This window comes from Saccharomyces cerevisiae, chromosome XIV (assembly GCF_000146045.2).
Source record: "Saccharomyces cerevisiae S288C chromosome XIV, complete sequence".
Lineage (NCBI taxonomy): Eukaryota > Fungi > Ascomycota > Saccharomycetes > Saccharomycetales > Saccharomycetaceae > Saccharomyces > Saccharomyces cerevisiae.
In genome coordinates, this window is record NC_001146.8 from 472,951 (window position 1) to 490,119 (window position 17,169).

Here is a 17,169-nt window from a genome sequence, read left to right on the forward strand (position 1 = left end):
GTCCAGCAGTTTCCATCAGCTATTTATGTTACGAAAATCTGAAAAAATTCATGAATCTGGAGTAGTGATAATAACATATGCATATGTATCAACTAGTGAATTCTATTTAATTATAAACCGCTGCTGCGGTTTGTGGGCGTACTGTCAGCCAAGCTTTCGTTATAATATATATTCTTTTCAACATGTACATAGCTAGAACTCTAGAAAGCACAGATTAATACCGATTCTAATACAGATTTTAATGACCTCAATAGTTAATTGATATTTGATAAAATATTATAAAAATCGTCTATAACAGAACGCGAAAAGAAAAGACGCGTCTCTCTTAATAATCATTATGCGATAAAATGTTTCACCACATCGAAAACTTATTAATTGAGACAGAAAAAAGGTGTAAGCAAAAGGAACAGAGGTATATCCCTGTGAAATATTTATTTAGCATGACACAAATTCATCAGATAAACGATATAGATGTTCATCGAATTACATCTGGACAAGTTATCACCGACTTAACAACTGCAGTGAAAGAACTCGTTGATAATAGTATAGATGCGAACGCAAACCAGATCGAAATAATCTTTAAAGATTATGGTCTTGAATCTATCGAATGTTCTGATAATGGTGATGGCATAGACCCTTCAAATTATGAGTTCTTAGCTTTAAAACATTACACATCAAAAATTGCGAAATTTCAAGATGTTGCTAAAGTACAGACGTTAGGGTTTAGAGGGGAGGCCCTATCTTCTTTATGTGGCATAGCTAAACTAAGTGTGATAACAACAACTTCACCACCAAAAGCGGATAAGTTGGAGTATGATATGGTCGGTCACATTACTTCAAAGACAACGACATCAAGAAATAAAGGGACGACCGTGTTAGTTTCGCAGTTATTTCATAACTTGCCCGTTAGACAGAAAGAATTTAGCAAAACTTTTAAGCGCCAGTTTACCAAATGTCTCACAGTTATACAAGGTTATGCAATCATAAATGCTGCCATTAAATTTTCAGTTTGGAATATCACACCAAAGGGTAAAAAAAATCTAATTCTATCAACAATGAGAAATTCAAGTATGAGAAAGAATATATCCTCAGTATTCGGTGCAGGTGGTATGCGTGGGCTTGAAGAGGTTGATTTAGTGCTTGATTTAAATCCCTTCAAGAATAGAATGCTTGGGAAATACACCGATGATCCTGATTTCTTAGACCTCGATTATAAAATTCGAGTGAAGGGCTATATATCACAGAATTCGTTTGGTTGTGGTAGAAATAGTAAGGATAGGCAATTCATTTATGTGAATAAAAGGCCAGTGGAATACTCTACGCTTTTAAAATGCTGCAATGAGGTTTACAAAACGTTCAATAATGTTCAATTTCCGGCTGTATTTCTCAATCTTGAATTACCCATGAGCTTAATTGATGTAAACGTCACTCCAGACAAAAGAGTGATACTGTTGCACAACGAACGGGCCGTCATTGATATTTTCAAAACAACTCTCAGTGATTATTACAATAGACAAGAATTAGCTCTTCCCAAAAGAATGTGCTCACAATCAGAACAACAAGCTCAGAAAAGACTTAAAACGGAAGTCTTTGATGATAGAAGCACAACACACGAATCCGATAATGAAAACTATCATACCGCCAGAAGCGAAAGTAATCAATCCAATCATGCACATTTTAATAGTACTACTGGCGTAATAGACAAAAGTAATGGTACAGAACTAACTTCTGTGATGGACGGTAATTATACTAATGTCACTGATGTCATCGGTTCGGAGTGTGAAGTTTCGGTTGATTCATCAGTTGTATTGGATGAGGGCAACTCAAGTACACCGACTAAGAAGCTGCCAAGTATCAAAACAGATTCTCAAAACCTAAGTGATCTGAACCTGAATAATTTTTCCAATCCTGAATTTCAAAATATAACTAGTCCAGATAAAGCACGTAGCTTGGAAAAAGTTGTTGAAGAACCAGTTTATTTTGATATTGATGGTGAAAAGTTCCAAGAAAAAGCGGTTCTATCACAAGCAGATGGTTTAGTTTTTGTAGATAATGAATGTCATGAGCATACAAATGACTGCTGTCATCAAGAAAGAAGAGGAAGTACTGACACAGAACAAGATGATGAAGCTGACTCTATATACGCAGAGATTGAGCCAGTTGAAATCAATGTGAGAACTCCTCTAAAGAACTCACGTAAATCGATTTCCAAAGATAATTATAGGTCATTGAGTGATGGATTGACGCATCGCAAATTCGAAGATGAGATATTGGAGTACAATTTAAGCACAAAAAATTTTAAAGAAATAAGTAAAAATGGCAAACAAATGAGTAGCATCATAAGTAAAAGAAAATCAGAAGCTCAAGAAAACATTATCAAAAATAAGGACGAACTAGAGGATTTCGAACAAGGAGAAAAGTATCTGACGTTAACAGTTTCAAAAAATGATTTTAAAAAAATGGAGGTTGTTGGACAATTTAATTTAGGATTTATCATAGTGACCAGAAAAGTTGATAACAAATATGATCTGTTTATTGTCGATCAGCATGCAAGTGATGAAAAGTATAATTTCGAAACACTGCAGGCCGTGACAGTTTTTAAATCGCAGAAATTGATAATACCTCAGCCGGTAGAATTAAGTGTCATTGATGAACTTGTGGTGCTGGACAATTTACCAGTTTTTGAAAAGAATGGATTCAAATTGAAAATTGACGAAGAAGAAGAGTTTGGCTCCAGAGTTAAGCTGTTAAGCTTACCTACTTCCAAACAAACCCTTTTTGATTTGGGTGATTTTAATGAACTGATACATTTGATCAAAGAAGACGGTGGGTTACGAAGAGACAACATCAGATGTTCCAAGATTCGTTCTATGTTTGCTATGAGAGCATGTAGAAGTAGTATAATGATAGGTAAACCGCTGAATAAGAAGACTATGACCAGAGTCGTTCATAATCTCAGTGAACTTGATAAGCCTTGGAATTGTCCCCATGGACGTCCAACAATGAGACATTTAATGGAATTACGTGATTGGAGCTCATTTTCGAAGGATTACGAAATATGATCTAGCTTTGATATTCATTCATTATATAATTAACAAATACATTATATACAGGGAGTGACAACACAAAATATACTCGTGCATTGAAGATGCTTGATGGATATATGTATTACGACATAAAGCTTAGCCATTAAGAATATGAACGTGGCTTTAATTTGTTTATATGTGGAGAGTATAATCACTTGCCAAAGATACAAGACCAAAGGGACGGATTATGTTGTACTTTTGCTTGAGAAAATGTGTGAATTCCACGTCTATCGATTTTATTAAGCTTCCTTGCAGTTTTCGCGTTGTTTCTTGTATGCTGGCCCCTAACTGGCAGATGCAATGTATGTCTCATACCGCTATAACTCCCAATTTTTCTTTTTAGAGCTATATTGTCTTTTACGATTGCTCTAGCGTCTCCTTCAATCGTCATTGTCGACAGTTCACTAGCTATACTCATGATTTGGGGTTCTGATAGTTGGTGCATCCTCATCCAAGGGTAGAACCCTAACTTCGAGCATATCTTTTCGGCTGTTGTTTTACCTATGCCGTAAAATTTAGAGGCCAGTGCGATTTTAATGACCTCTTTACCTTTGAAACCTTTACCCAAGATGTGAACGACCATGGTTTTGATGGAAGACCCGACTTGATTTGCTCTTGAATCGTCTCTTCTATTTTGAAGTAACAACGTATCCTAGCCTGATATATGAAGGAGTTTTTTTAACCTTAAAGAACAAATATATTTCATTTCTATAATGAGCGCCATGTCGTCAATAGGGATATTGTATCTTCAGCTGTCATGTAACATATTAACTTCCAGGAATCTTAATTGAATGATTATGTAGGGATGATCTTGTAGCGTAAATATAGATACATAGTTAGAGCTGTTGCAGCATATACATATACATATATATTATATATTTTTCTTTTATTTTTTTCATGCGGGGGGATGCATTTCATGCAGTATTCTTTCTAATTGCTCTACATCCAATCTTTGGATGAACAGGTTTCGCAGTAAACCTAACATGGTGATAAAACTAGCTAGTCCCACAGGGACGACACAAAGAACCGTGATTTTATATAGATCTATCGTTCGCTTAGTGGTAAAATTGAATGCTTTTTTTGGATATTTTTTGGGTCTTTTAGGGCTTTGTGAATGAGAGACTGAGGGCCTGTTAACAGGAAACAATCCGCCATCACTGTTATCGGAGAGACTGTCGTTGGAAGGAACATCTACTGTACTTTCGTCGGCTACCACAACATGTGAGTCTTCATCAGCGTCATCTTCACCATCCTCATAGTCTTCTGTTTCTTCTGGAACATTAGTATCCTCTTGTACTTCGCCTTCCTGGTTCCTGATATACCTCAGATCCGAGGTAAGATAACTTTGCCAAATGTACACTGCTGTTAGTACACAACTAATGAGTATCCATGTATGCAAAAAATAGTCGAGTTCCGGAGACAAAGACGACAAAAGAAGGAGTTCTAAGGTGACAATGATCAATGACATGGAAAACATTCTTAAAATGGCGGCCACAGTAGAGTACTTGACGATCCATCGGACCATCAAAGAGTCGAGAATGGCATACGAGAGGTATAAAGACACCAGGCACCAAAGTGAGCAAAGGAGATATTCAGACGCTCTTGCTGTAGTGAGTGCGGATAATAGGAGTGAATCCTTACCGTCGCCATTCACAGCCTTTTGCGAAGCTCCTTCAAATGATGAGTTATTGTCGTAAGCGCTATTGAGTTTTTGCCAGAAATAAGTGAACGCATCTCTTAGTGATTGTGGCTCGTAAAGCGTTATGCTGGTGCGCATGGAGACTCTCCAAGCCTTCCGCAGAGATGTGAAGATGTAAGTTAACGGCGGTAAAAGGGATATGTCCCTGCATAAGGCCATCAGCATATGCTGCTTGGCAGTTAAATGATTCAAAGACAGCGTTTTCATAGAACTGTACGTCTTTTTAAAGGTCGCTCGCTCATGCTTGGCATACTTGTCCTCATGAGGGCCCATACCAGTACTTAGTATCCACGTCATCTGGTTTTTTAAAACCCTGAAGAATCAAATAAGATTATTTGACCAAAGGAAGGGAAGGGAAGAGAAAAAAAACTTAAAGAAAAAAGAAATGAGAAACCCTGGTGTGTTCACGTAGATGCACAGACGGTGGGCAACCCAAAACTTAGTCTTCCGATAAACTTTTCAGGTTCTTGTACACGTGGAAACGCCCGATATATATCACATGTAGCTGTGTAATATGAGAATGCCTTTGTCCATGTGATAAACCGTGCAAAACTTAACATGGGAGCAGGCACAAGTGTGAGTCCCACGAACAAAACGCCGCTCGGGTAATAACGCCCAATGTAAAAACATCATAAATCAGCACGCAAACGGTAAAGAACAAAAACATCTTCAAGGGAAAAGTATACAGATGTATAGTCTAAGCTATTGTATTTGTATAAATGGTTCTTATTTTAGTTTCGTTTGCCCATGAGCGTTTGATTTGCTCAAGAACAAGGAACAAAGACCAGCGTGTTGGGGAAAAGAAAAAGAAAACAAAAAACAAAAGTAGATCACAAGTTTTCCAGAGATGCAGCAATTTCGTCCAGTTCCTTCTTTGCGTCTTCGTACTTGACGGTCAATTCCTCGTTCTTTCTTTCCCATTCTTCTCTTTGTTCTTCCAAGGCAGCTACTCTTCTTTCCAATTGATCTGCCTTCAAGTCGGACTCTCTCAATTTCTCAGTGGTTTCCTTTAGCTTGGTGTCGCTTTCCTCCAAGTCTTCTTCCAATTGCTGGTTCTTCTTGGAGAAATTGTCGTTGTTGGACTGCAAGTGGTGAGAGTCCTCGGACAATTGCTTGGATTCAGCCAATTCTGCTTCCAACTTCTCGATCTCTTCCTCCAATTGGTGGTTCTTCACCGTCAAGGACTTGATCTGATTTTCTTTTTCAACGTTATCCTGTTCTGTTTGCTTAGAGTCAGAAAGTCCCGCTTCCAGCTTCTCGATCTCATCCTCCAATTGCTGGTTTTTGACGGTTAAAGACTTGATCTGATTCTCCTTTTCGACGTTCTCTTGCTCCAAGTCCTTGTTCTTCTCTTTCAACTCCTCGTACTTCTCCTGCCATGATTCGGCTTCCAACTTCAAGTTGCTTAGCTTTTCTCTGATTTTGTCCATTGTTGCCTTTTTTGTGTGTATGGGGTGTGAGTTCTACTATGTAGATTTCTTCTACCAACCTAATCTTTTACAGTATCAGAAGGGAAAAACGAACCTTCTTCTTGCCAAGTATGCAGTATGTGATCTCTAACACTTTTCCGTTTCTCGTAGATCGTGCTATGGTGTGCTGATTTTTTATTTTAATGGTTACCCGACTTCTTTACCCGGCTCTCCGTCGGGTAAGATATATGTGCTAGCGCCACGCGATGGCTGGTTTGTCTTTTTAAGTTCTTAATATTTATTTTTATATTTTGATTTTTTTTTTTTTTTTTTTTTTCCATTAGTGAATGACAGCAATGTATTAAGCTGCTGCCGCGCATACAAAATGTACTGCGTTAAATTAGATTAGCTTAAATTAGTGCTTGGTAAAGGAGGAGTGGTTTCAAGTCCGGTGTGCGCCCCACTTTATTCGGGTATCTTCTACGTTTTTACATCCATGTTTCAGGTACTGTTGAAAATAGTTAAGATCGTTCGTATTTCTTAATTCATGTATTTTTCCCTGTTCCTAACTCGCAAACATCAGTTTTCTTGCAGATACGTCTTGAAATACAACCATACAGACAATGGAGACATACGAGACTAGCATTGGGACTCAGTCTTATCCCCCGACTTTGTTCCCACCTCCCCTGGGTACCGGTGGGTTTACCACTTCAGGTTATATACATGCGCTTGTGGATTCTACATCGAACTCGAACTCGAACTCGAACACAAATTCGAACACAAATTCGAACACAAATTCAAATTCAGATACCAAGATTCCTATAGTGCAAATATCGGATGACTCTCATATAACACACGACAGCTTCAAACCATATATGGAGTACCACGATGCTTCGCACTTGAGGAACCGTAACATAAGCAAAGCGGACCAGGTTGAAAGCACTGAAGTGATGGAACAGTTTACGCAATGGTCGAATTATAAGATGAGGTCTCGCTCTCCTACCATAAACGCAAAGCCAATTCGACACACTTCACAACGAAGAACAGACTTTACCAGCAAAAATGAACTCTCCAAGTTCAGCAAGAATCATAATTTCATTTTTCACAAAGGGTTTTTGAAGAGGCAACACTCCATACGCAGGGAAGACAGGCAAGCAAAGGTACGGTCAAGATTCAGGAGCAAGAAGGAGCTGACATCCGTTTTGAACTATATAGAACTGGAACAAATGGATATTGCAAATGTCCTGGCTTCGCAACCGGTAAACTTACACGCTATCAGAAATCTCACTAGCAGGGACCCTGCGGTAACTCCTATCCCATTTTTAAGAAGCCAGATGTATGCAACCAGTAGTCGTCCACCGTATCTAAGGAACCGCTCCATAAGTAGGAAACTACCCAAATCACAACCAGGTAGTCTCCCGACGACTATGCCTGCGACGGCGACGAAAACAATTAAACAGAATTCAACGACCCCAACCACAAGATCTGTTTATAACAAGAATGTGGGGCGGTCCAATACTTCCCCTAGTGTGTTGTACCACCCAAAAAGAAGAGGAAAATTGAACACCAAATCGCATGCAAGAAAGGAGCAACTGCTGTTGGAACTGTGGAGAGAATACTTAATGCTGGTTATAACACAGAGGACGCAACTGCGCCTGACTTTGCTTTGCTCTCCGGGTTCAGCATCGAATGAAAGCTCTGTCTGCTCTTCTAACGCCAGCGACTTAGACATGTCCCTTTTATCTACTCCTTCAAGTCTCTTCCAGATGGCAGGTGAGACCAAAAGCAATCCTATAATTATACCCGACAGTCAAGACGATAGTATACTTAGTAGCGACCCCTTTTAAGTAGGTAACCCCCCCTGGATTGCATAGCCATTGCATAGCCTTAGACATCAAACTTTATTTAATCACATTATCCTTCTATGTATCTTTTTCCCCCGCTCGATTTCTTCTAGAACATTACGGAAAATAAAGGAAAAAAATGACTGGAGCATCGAATCTGTAGACTAAAAAGGTAATGACGCGTTCTTCGTTCCCACAAGTATGTGAAATCGTTTGAACGCTTTTATATACTGATAGGAATAGATTATAATAGTATTCAACATTCATCAAACAGTTTATATCGGTAATAAACCAACCTCACGATACAGTGATTATTTCTCTAAACAACACGAGCCGTACTGTACCTACGATAAAGTAAAACACATTTTTCTTTTGCTACCAGTGGACACAAGATAACGGAGAATGCAACAAAACACGTCTTTATATGACTCTTTGAACGTTACTGCCGCTGCATCCACATCTGAGATTAAGAAAGCTTACAGGAACGCTGCATTAAAATATCATCCTGATAAAAACAATCATACAGAAGAATCCAAGCGAAAGTTTCAAGAGATATGCCAGGCATACGAAATACTTAAAGACAATCGTTTAAGAGCTTTGTATGACCAGTACGGTACCACAGATGAAGTCCTGATTCAAGAGCAGCAGGCGCAGGCGCAACGCCAACAAGCCGGGCCGTTCAGTTCATCCTCAAATTTCGATACGGAAGCAATGTCATTCCCGGATCTATCTCCAGGTGATCTTTTCGCGCAGTTTTTTAATAGTTCTGCTACCCCCTCTTCTAATGGCTCCAAAAGCAGTTTTAATTTTAGCTTCAATAATAGCTCTACGCCGAGCTTCTCCTTTGTTAATGGCAGTGGCGTGAACAATCTGTACTCCTCGTCAGCAAAATACAACTCCAACGATGAGGACCATCATTTGGATAGAGGCCCTGATATCAAACATAATCTAAAGTGCACATTGAAGGAACTCTACATGGGTAAGACTGCAAAGTTGGGTTTGAATAGGACAAGGATTTGCAGTGTTTGTGATGGGCACGGTGGTCTAAAGAAATGCACTTGTAAAACATGCAAAGGGCAAGGTATTCAAACCCAAACTAGGCGTATGGGACCTCTAGTACAAAGTTGGTCTCAAACTTGTGCAGATTGCGGGGGTGCCGGGGTTTTTGTCAAAAATAAAGATATTTGCCAACAGTGCCAAGGTCTTGGCTTCATTAAGGAGAGGAAGATTCTACAAGTCACCGTTCAACCGGGATCGTGTCATAACCAACTTATAGTACTTACGGGCGAAGGTGACGAAGTTATTAGTACTAAGGGAGGCGGTCACGAAAAGGTAATACCTGGTGACGTCGTTATCACCATTTTACGTTTAAAAGATCCGAATTTCCAGGTTATCAACTACTCCAATTTGATATGTAAGAAGTGCAAAATCGACTTCATGACCAGTTTATGTGGAGGCGTAGTTTATATTGAAGGGCACCCTAGCGGTAAGTTGATCAAACTTGATATTATACCTGGCGAGATACTGAAGCCTGGTTGTTTCAAGACTGTTGAGGACATGGGGATGCCCAAGTTTATCAACGGTGTTCGGAGCGGTTTCGGTCATCTATATGTCAAATTCGATGTGACGTATCCAGAGAGACTGGAACCTGAAAATGCTAAGAAAATACAAAATATTCTGGCTAATGATAAATACATTAAAGCAGAACGTTCCACCATGGAAACCGCAGATTCAGACTGCTATTGCGATTTGGAGAAGTCATATGACAGTGTGGAAGAGCATGTGTTAAGTAGCTTTGAGGCCCCTAATTTAAACAATGAAGTTATTGAAGACGACGACCTTGGTGATTTGATTAATGAAAGAGATTCTCGGAAAAGGAACAACCGTCGATTCGACGAAAGTAATATTAATAATAATAATGAAACGAAACGAAATAAATATTCTTCACCGGTAAGCGGTTTTTATGACCATGATATTAATGGATATTGAAGGTTATATAGTCATGCAGTAATGTTATACATTTTCTATTTTTATTTTTTGTATCAGTACTCTATCTATAAGGACATTCCTTTTTTTAAGCAATGCGGAAAGATACGCTATTCTTCCTGTGGATGGTTTACCGCGGTTTGGGTGGTAATATCATTGCAGCCCTAGTCCTTTAGCAGTTTTTTTAGCGTGTAATACATTGTTATTCATCTTTTTCTTAGTGCCTGCCAAGAGATCGTGGGAGGTTACTTAACAGAAAAGCAAAAAAAAAAACCGATTAGAATGTGCATGCCGTTGTTACAGAGAAGCAAGGGAAGTTCACCACTGATCATATTTCTAAGTTCATCAAAATATCGTTTTGGTTTCAGCAGTAGGGATCTTTAACCCAAGTGTTCATTTTCTTTCCTTTTTGCTTTTTATTTGAATGATCTGAACAAAAGGAGAAACATATACTGTACTATTGCGTGAAAACGAACAGAGCACAACCCTCAAGAAAAAAGAGAACTACCCCTTAGTTCCATCTCATTTACTTAAGCAACACTTCCTAATTATTCTCTAATCCTAATAAAAAAAAAGAACTGATGTCGCGGGAGGCATTTGATGTACCGAATATAGGTACTAACAAGTTTTTAAAAGTCACACCTAATTTATTTACCCCAGAGCGATTGAATTTATTTGATGATGTCGAACTATATCTTACGTTAATAAAAGCATCCAAATGTGTCGAGCAGGGAGAAAGGCTGCACAATATAAGTTGGAGAATTCTGAATAAAGCTGTTCTAAAGGAGCATAATATTAATCGATCTAAAAAAAGAGACGGCGTGAAGAACATATATTATGTGTTAAATCCAAACAACAAACAGCCAATAAAGCCAAAGCAGGCAGCAGTAAAGCAGCCACCATTACAAAAGGCCAATTTGCCTCCCACAACGGCAAAACAGAACGTTTTAACTCGGCCAATGACATCACCAGCTATCGCACAGGGTGCTCACGATAGATCCTTGGATAATCCTAATTCTACAAACAATGATGTGAAAAATGACGTTGCTCCAAACAGACAATTCTCCAAATCTACTACGTCAGGGTTGTTTTCAAATTTTGCAGACAAATATCAAAAAATGAAAAATGTGAACCATGTTGCTAATAAGGAAGAACCACAAACTATTATCACTGGTTTTGATACAAGCACTGTTATAACCAAGAAACCTTTACAATCAAGACGCTCAAGATCACCTTTCCAGCATATAGGAGACATGAACATGAACTGCATTGATAATGAGACTTCCAAGAGTACCAGTCCTACTCTTGAAAATATGGGAAGTAGAAAATCCTCTTTTCCTCAGAAGGAATCTTTATTCGGAAGGCCAAGGTCTTACAAGAATGACCAAAATGGTCAACTGTCACTTTCGAAAACATCCTCTAGAAAAGGAAAAAACAAGATATTTTTCAGCAGTGAAGATGAAGATTCCGATTGGGACAGCGTTTCGAATGATTCAGAATTCTACGCTGATGAAGATGATGAAGAGTACGATGATTATAATGAGGAAGAAGCAGATCAGTACTATAGAAGACAATGGGACAAGCTTTTATTTGCCAAAAATCAACAGAATCTTGACTCAACGAAATCATCTGTTTCATCAGCGAACACAATCAACTCAAACACATCCCATGATCCCGTACGAAAAAGTTTACTCAGTGGACTATTCCTTAGTGAGGCAAATAGCAACAGTAATAACCACAATACTGCACATAGTGAATACGCTTCTAAACACGTTTCGCCGACTCCTCAGTCCTCTCATAGTAATATCGGTCCTCAACCGCAGCAAAATCCACCGAGCGCTAATGGTATAAAACAACAAAAACCTTCTTTGAAAACAAGCAACGTGACAGCTCTAGCATCGCTATCTCCCCCGCAACCATCCAACAATGAGCGGTTATCGATGGATATACAAAAGGACTTCAAAACTGATAATGAGTCCAATCATTTATATGAATCTAATGCTCCGCTAACTGCTCAAACTATACTGCCCACCGCCTTATCTACTCACATGTTTTTGCCAAATAACATTCACCAACAACGAATGGCGATTGCCACTGGTAGTAATACGCGACATCGTTTTTCGAGGCGGCAGTCGATGGATATCCCATCCAAGAACAGGAATACTGGGTTTTTGAAGACCAGAATGGAGATCTCTGAGGAAGAAAAGATGGTACGTACAATATCACGGCTTGACAATACGAGTATTGCAAACAGTAATGGAAATGGTAATGATGACACCTCTAATCAGAGAACGGAAGCACTGGGGCGTAAGACGAGTAATGGAGGGCGAATATGATTACTAAGTTAAATAAATCAGATACAGTATTTAAAGTTCTTTCAAAAAAAGATAATGTCATATATTTTACTATCTACGCAGTGAAAGAGTTCCTTCTAATGACACACTATTCACTTCGGGTAACGGATATTGTGTACTGAAAAATATAAAAAATTTTATCCCGGAAATGCGATGAGATGAAAATGCATGAAGTAGCGTATATATTGATTGCATGAGGTTGGACTTGAAAGGGCATATATACTCGGTTTTATCATTGATTCAAGTGTTCCCATAAATAATAAAACAGTTAAATCGAAATGCTAAGAAGACAAGCCCGTGAAAGGAGAGAATATCTATACAGAAAAGCGCAAGAATTACAAGATTCTCAACTGCAACAAAAACGTCAAATAATTAAACAAGCGCTAGCTCAGGGGAAGCCATTGCCAAAGGAACTAGCAGAAGATGAGAGTTTACAAAAGGATTTCAGATATGACCAAAGTTTAAAGGAGAGCGAAGAAGCAGATGATCTACAGGTTGATGATGAATATGCTGCCACAAGTGGTATAATGGATCCAAGAATCATCGTCACAACATCTCGTGACCCAAGCACTCGTCTCTCGCAATTTGCCAAAGAAATTAAACTGCTATTTCCAAATGCTGTCAGGCTGAACAGAGGTAATTATGTGATGCCAAATCTAGTGGATGCTTGTAAAAAATCCGGTACTACAGATTTGGTGGTATTACATGAACATAGAGGTGTTCCAACTTCTTTGACCATATCACATTTTCCACATGGACCCACTGCACAGTTTAGTTTACACAATGTTGTTATGAGACATGATATTATAAATGCTGGTAACCAAAGCGAAGTGAATCCACATCTAATATTTGATAACTTTACTACCGCTTTAGGGAAAAGAGTAGTCTGTATTTTAAAGCACTTGTTCAATGCGGGGCCCAAAAAAGATTCCGAAAGAGTAATCACTTTTGCGAATAGGGGTGATTTCATTAGCGTTAGACAGCATGTATATGTGAGAACAAGAGAGGGAGTAGAGATTGCCGAAGTTGGTCCTAGATTTGAGATGAGGTTGTTTGAACTGAGGTTGGGAACTTTAGAAAATAAGGACGCTGATGTTGAGTGGCAGTTGAGAAGATTCATAAGGACTGCCAATAAAAAAGACTATTTGTGAATTTTTTTATAGATTTGTAAAGGTTAAAATAGAAGGCCGATGAGGCCTTATGTAAGTCTAATATGGTATTCTTAAAAAAAAAAAAAAAAAAAAAGCGTCTTAGAGGGAATATAAGAGAAAAGAAGAGATAGCATAACACATGATTTATTTTTATTTTTGCGTTTTTTTTTTTTCTTAATTGTTTATCAATGTATCTGTGAGAGTATCTACATAAAAAAAATAACCATATGAAGACATAAATTTAAAAGAACAAAACGAACGAAGGGAAGAGGTGCAGAAAGGAAATTTATGTATCACAACTATTAAATTCAGTTGAAAATCCACCATTTGAAACTTTTTTCTTAAGCACTTCACTGACTTTTTCAACTCTTAACTCATGTTCGGAGGATAACGTATTAGAAGAAGACACGTAAGAAGGATCTGTTGATAAAGGCATGGGCTTGCCTATTGCTGTATATGACGAAGATGTCGATAAAGGCGTCTGGGTTGCTAATTCGGGATTACTTGCCAAGTTTGCACTTGAACGCAAAGACGAACTTAACGGAAAGGAAGGATCTAGCATGTCCATGGTTAAATCTTCTTCTTCGCTGTCACTTGATTCTATTTGGAACTTGGGATTCTTGTGCATGTTTGCAACAGGGTCAACGTTTGATAAAATGGATTGTCTTTGAAATAGTATCGAAGATGACCGGTTTTTTGGGGATTTTGCATTGTTATTAGCATTATTTGAATATTGTCTCGCAGATTGCTGCGGAGATACATAAGGCGAAGTAGCTGGTAATTCTGTAGTTTTGATGAAGGGGTTGGAAAATGTCGTTGTTGCTGACGATGAAGAATAGGCTTGTGGTGGGGACCTCTTGAGGATGAAAGGGCATGAGTACGCTTGGGATTTCATAGGTGGTCTAGATGTAGGCGTATTATTGGCCTGTGCAAGTTTTTCATCATTCAACATATCGACGTAAGAGTAGAATCTTAGTATTCTGGAGTTTGGTTCGCCATTTGAAGTTGTGGTGGTCATCCCGGTGTTATTGATGTTATTCAAGGTGGGACGTGTAGCCGCAGAATGCGAATGAGATCTCGAAAGTTTAAGATCTGGCGATGCTGGCGAAGATTCTGATGAGGGAAGAGTGGCACTATTCGTTCTAGCCAACAGGGCCATGTTTAGGCTCACAGCAGAGGAAGGTCTTCTTGAATAAACCATATCGACATCGCTCAGGTCAGTGTTCTCATCGTTCACTATTGAGCAACTAGCATCTAAAGCTGGAGCCACCGAGTTTTCTAACGTACGACGGCGATGGTGATGATTTTGCATGTTGCAAATGGGGTTCAAGATGTACTCTTGATGTGCTAGCGAGCTTGTGGTGGAGTTCGACGCCGACCTAGACGTTGGTATGACGTTATCTAGCGGAGAGGAAACATTATTGGAGTTCTTCCTCAACGATGGAGTTCTAACCTCGCTACCAGAGATAGGTATCGGAGAAATGGTCTGCAAGTTGTAAAAACTATTAGATCTTGAGCTATGAGATGTGTTGGAGGCGGAAACCGGAGGTTGAAGAAATAAATCGTTTGAACTTGCCTCTTGCACGGTTCTTTCGAAGATAAAAGAAGGGTTGCTGTTGTTCGAATTTGACTTGTACACGCACATACCGTCTTTTTTGGCAGTTTCCTTTGACAGCACTTAGATTCTCCTCAAGCTCTTTTTACCGTACCTGTTCCTATTTGAAATATTTAGATCTGTGAAAGGATTAGTCTTTTATTCGTGATAAAAGCGAAAATCTAATCCCCTGGGCGCCGCGGAGTGCTCTTCGCCGAGATAAATATACTAAAAGAGAGGCTTTAATTAGTACCCGAAATGACGGTGAATAGTGGGATACTTTTATAATGGTGTTATGTTACATGATTGCCGATGAATGTGCTGTTAAAAAGACGCAGTTTAACGTTTGCACCGAGATGGCTGTGGTGCAAGTGTCGAAGTAGCAGGAGCAGGCCGTATTCTCTGGCACACGCGGTCGACACAAGTAAGATGGAGGCAACCAGGAGGAACGGTCAGATTGTGAAGGACCTGGGTAGATACTATCCGTCAATGTCAGAATCAGCACTCCACGATCTTTGCCAGGAGTATAAAGAAGTCACTATCGCAGACTTTAATGAGAGATTCTTGGGCAACCCAGCCACATTACACCATGAGGATAATCCTAATTTGTTACTTAGTATTAATGGCAGGATTAAAAGCATTAGGTTTTCAGGCCAGAAGATTGTTTTTATAGATCTTTACAACGGCAGTAGCGGATTGAAGAATGATACGCAACTGCAGTTGATCGTAAACTACAATAAAATTGGTGGGAGTAGTGAGGATAAGGCGAATTTCTCAGAATATATGAACTTTTTGAAGAAAGGAGATTATATTAAGGCGCTCGGTTATCCCGGGTTTTCCCAATCCAGAGTCAAGATGCTGTCCTTGATATGTAATAAGCTACCTATAGTATTGTCTGTTTCGCAACTGCCGTTACCTTCCAGACTGAATGATGAAACCAAGATCAAATCTAATAGAGTTGTTGACTACCAATTAAACGGCACTCAGACACTGCTAGTAAGGGCGCGTATCATCAAACTTTTGAGGAAGTTTCTCGACGACAGAAACTTCGTTGAGGTTGAAACGCCTATACTGTCATCAAAGTCCAACGGTGCCATGGCGAAGCCCTTTATAACGTCGTCCAAGGACTTCGACCATTTGGAGTTGCGTATTGCACCAGAATTATGGCTGAAGAGGCTTATAATTAGTGGTTTACAAAAAGTATACGAAATAGGAAAGGTCTTTCGAAACGAAGGCATTGATTCCACGCATAATGCTGAGTTTTCCACTTTAGAATTCTATGAAACTTACATGTCAATGGACGATATAGTCACAAGGACTGAAGATTTGTTCAAATTTTTGATTACTAACTTGCAAAAGTTCTTTCAAGATACCCGTCTGCCTGTCCCTAAGACGTTTAGTGAATTACATCTGGCACTATCCGAGAATAATTGGAAGTTTAGAAAAGTCGAATTCCTGCCCACTTTGAACAAAGAGCTTGGCATTGATCTAATGAACTCTGGATTGGATATCAATAAGCCGAGCGAACTTTTGAAGGCTTTACCGAAAGACATTGCGAAGAAGTATTTTCCTTCTGCAGATAACACTGGGCAATTATCTTCGCTGCAAATCCTAAATAAACTATCGGACGTGTTCCTCGAGCAGCGCCATTGTCAATCAACCTTGCCTACGGTAATATACCATCAACCTGCAATATTATCGCCCTTAGCCAAGACGGATCCGCAAAATAAGCAAGTCACGAAGAGATTCGAAGTCTTCATCAAAGGTAAGGAATACATCAATGCTTACGAAGAGGAAAATTGCCCCCAATTACAACTGCAGAAGTTTCTACAACAAAAGCAGATTAACGAATTGACAGGAAACAAAACTGAGACCTTATCGCCTGTTATTGACTACCAGTATGTTGAGACGATGAAATACGGTATGCCTCCAGTAGGTGGCTTTGGCCTTGGCATAGATAGATTGTGCATGCTATTTTGCGACAAGAAGAGGATAGAAGAGGTTCTGCCCTTTGGCTGTGTGGATGATGTAAACAGGCAGTAAATT

At 39.1% G+C, this 17,169-nt stretch overlaps 10 protein-coding genes across 10 annotated transcripts; 6 read left to right on the forward strand and 4 right to left on the reverse strand.

Moving 5' to 3' along the window:
• Nucleotides 1-440: 440 nt before the first annotated feature.
• Nucleotides 441-3,062, forward strand: PMS1 (ATP-binding mismatch repair protein; the record flags this gene model as incomplete). Its single annotated transcript, NM_001182920.3, has 1 exon — nucleotides 441-3,062. One exon carries the CDS (start codon nucleotides 441-443, stop codon nucleotides 3,060-3,062), a length of 2,622 nt encoding a protein of 873 aa, NP_014317.4.
• A 175-nt stretch (nucleotides 3,063-3,237) lies between these two features.
• Nucleotides 3,238-3,669, reverse strand: SWS2 (putative mitochondrial 37S ribosomal protein SWS2; the record flags this gene model as incomplete). The annotated part of the gene is made up of 1 exon (NM_001182919.3): nucleotides 3,238-3,669. One exon carries the CDS (start codon nucleotides 3,667-3,669, stop codon nucleotides 3,238-3,240), a length of 432 nt encoding a protein of 143 aa, NP_014318.3.
• A 312-nt stretch (nucleotides 3,670-3,981) lies between these two features.
• On the reverse strand, nucleotides 3,982-5,082 carry EOS1 (Eos1p; the record flags this gene model as incomplete). The annotated part of the gene is made up of 1 exon (NM_001182918.1): nucleotides 3,982-5,082. One exon carries the CDS (start codon nucleotides 5,080-5,082, stop codon nucleotides 3,982-3,984), a length of 1,101 nt encoding a protein of 366 aa, NP_014319.1.
• Nucleotides 5,083-5,615: 533 nt separating this feature from the next.
• Nucleotides 5,616-6,215, reverse strand: TPM1 (tropomyosin TPM1; the record flags this gene model as incomplete). Its single annotated transcript, NM_001182917.1, has 1 exon — nucleotides 5,616-6,215. One exon carries the CDS (start codon nucleotides 6,213-6,215, stop codon nucleotides 5,616-5,618), a length of 600 nt encoding a protein of 199 aa, NP_014320.1.
• A 602-nt stretch (nucleotides 6,216-6,817) lies between these two features.
• Nucleotides 6,818-8,041, forward strand: NIS1 (Nis1p; the record flags this gene model as incomplete). Its single annotated transcript, NM_001182916.3, has 1 exon — nucleotides 6,818-8,041. The coding sequence occupies one exon, from the start codon at nucleotides 6,818-6,820 to the stop codon at nucleotides 8,039-8,041; it is 1,224 nt and encodes a 407-aa protein (NP_014321.3).
• Nucleotides 8,042-8,440: 399 nt separating this feature from the next.
• On the forward strand, nucleotides 8,441-10,027 carry APJ1 (Apj1p; the record flags this gene model as incomplete). The annotated part of the gene is made up of 1 exon (NM_001182915.1): nucleotides 8,441-10,027. One exon carries the CDS (start codon nucleotides 8,441-8,443, stop codon nucleotides 10,025-10,027), a length of 1,587 nt encoding a protein of 528 aa, NP_014322.1.
• Nucleotides 10,028-10,605: 578 nt separating this feature from the next.
• Nucleotides 10,606-12,360, forward strand: MKS1 (Mks1p; the record flags this gene model as incomplete). The annotated part of the gene is made up of 1 exon (NM_001182914.1): nucleotides 10,606-12,360. One exon carries the CDS (start codon nucleotides 10,606-10,608, stop codon nucleotides 12,358-12,360), a length of 1,755 nt encoding a protein of 584 aa, NP_014323.1.
• A 296-nt stretch (nucleotides 12,361-12,656) lies between these two features.
• IMP4 (snoRNA-binding rRNA-processing protein IMP4) lies at nucleotides 12,657-13,529 on the forward strand (the record flags this gene model as incomplete). Its single annotated transcript, NM_001182913.3, has 1 exon — nucleotides 12,657-13,529. One exon carries the CDS (start codon nucleotides 12,657-12,659, stop codon nucleotides 13,527-13,529), a length of 873 nt encoding a protein of 290 aa, NP_014324.3.
• Nucleotides 13,530-13,815: 286 nt separating this feature from the next.
• Nucleotides 13,816-15,174, reverse strand: MLF3 (Mlf3p; the record flags this gene model as incomplete). Its single annotated transcript, NM_001182912.3, has 1 exon — nucleotides 13,816-15,174. The coding sequence occupies one exon, from the start codon at nucleotides 15,172-15,174 to the stop codon at nucleotides 13,816-13,818; it is 1,359 nt and encodes a 452-aa protein (NP_014325.3).
• Nucleotides 15,175-15,435: 261 nt separating this feature from the next.
• On the forward strand, nucleotides 15,436-17,166 carry MSK1 (lysine--tRNA ligase MSK1; the record flags this gene model as incomplete). Its single annotated transcript, NM_001182911.1, has 1 exon — nucleotides 15,436-17,166. The coding sequence occupies one exon, from the start codon at nucleotides 15,436-15,438 to the stop codon at nucleotides 17,164-17,166; it is 1,731 nt and encodes a 576-aa protein (NP_014326.1).
• Between the last annotated feature and the right edge of the window lie 3 nt (nucleotides 17,167-17,169).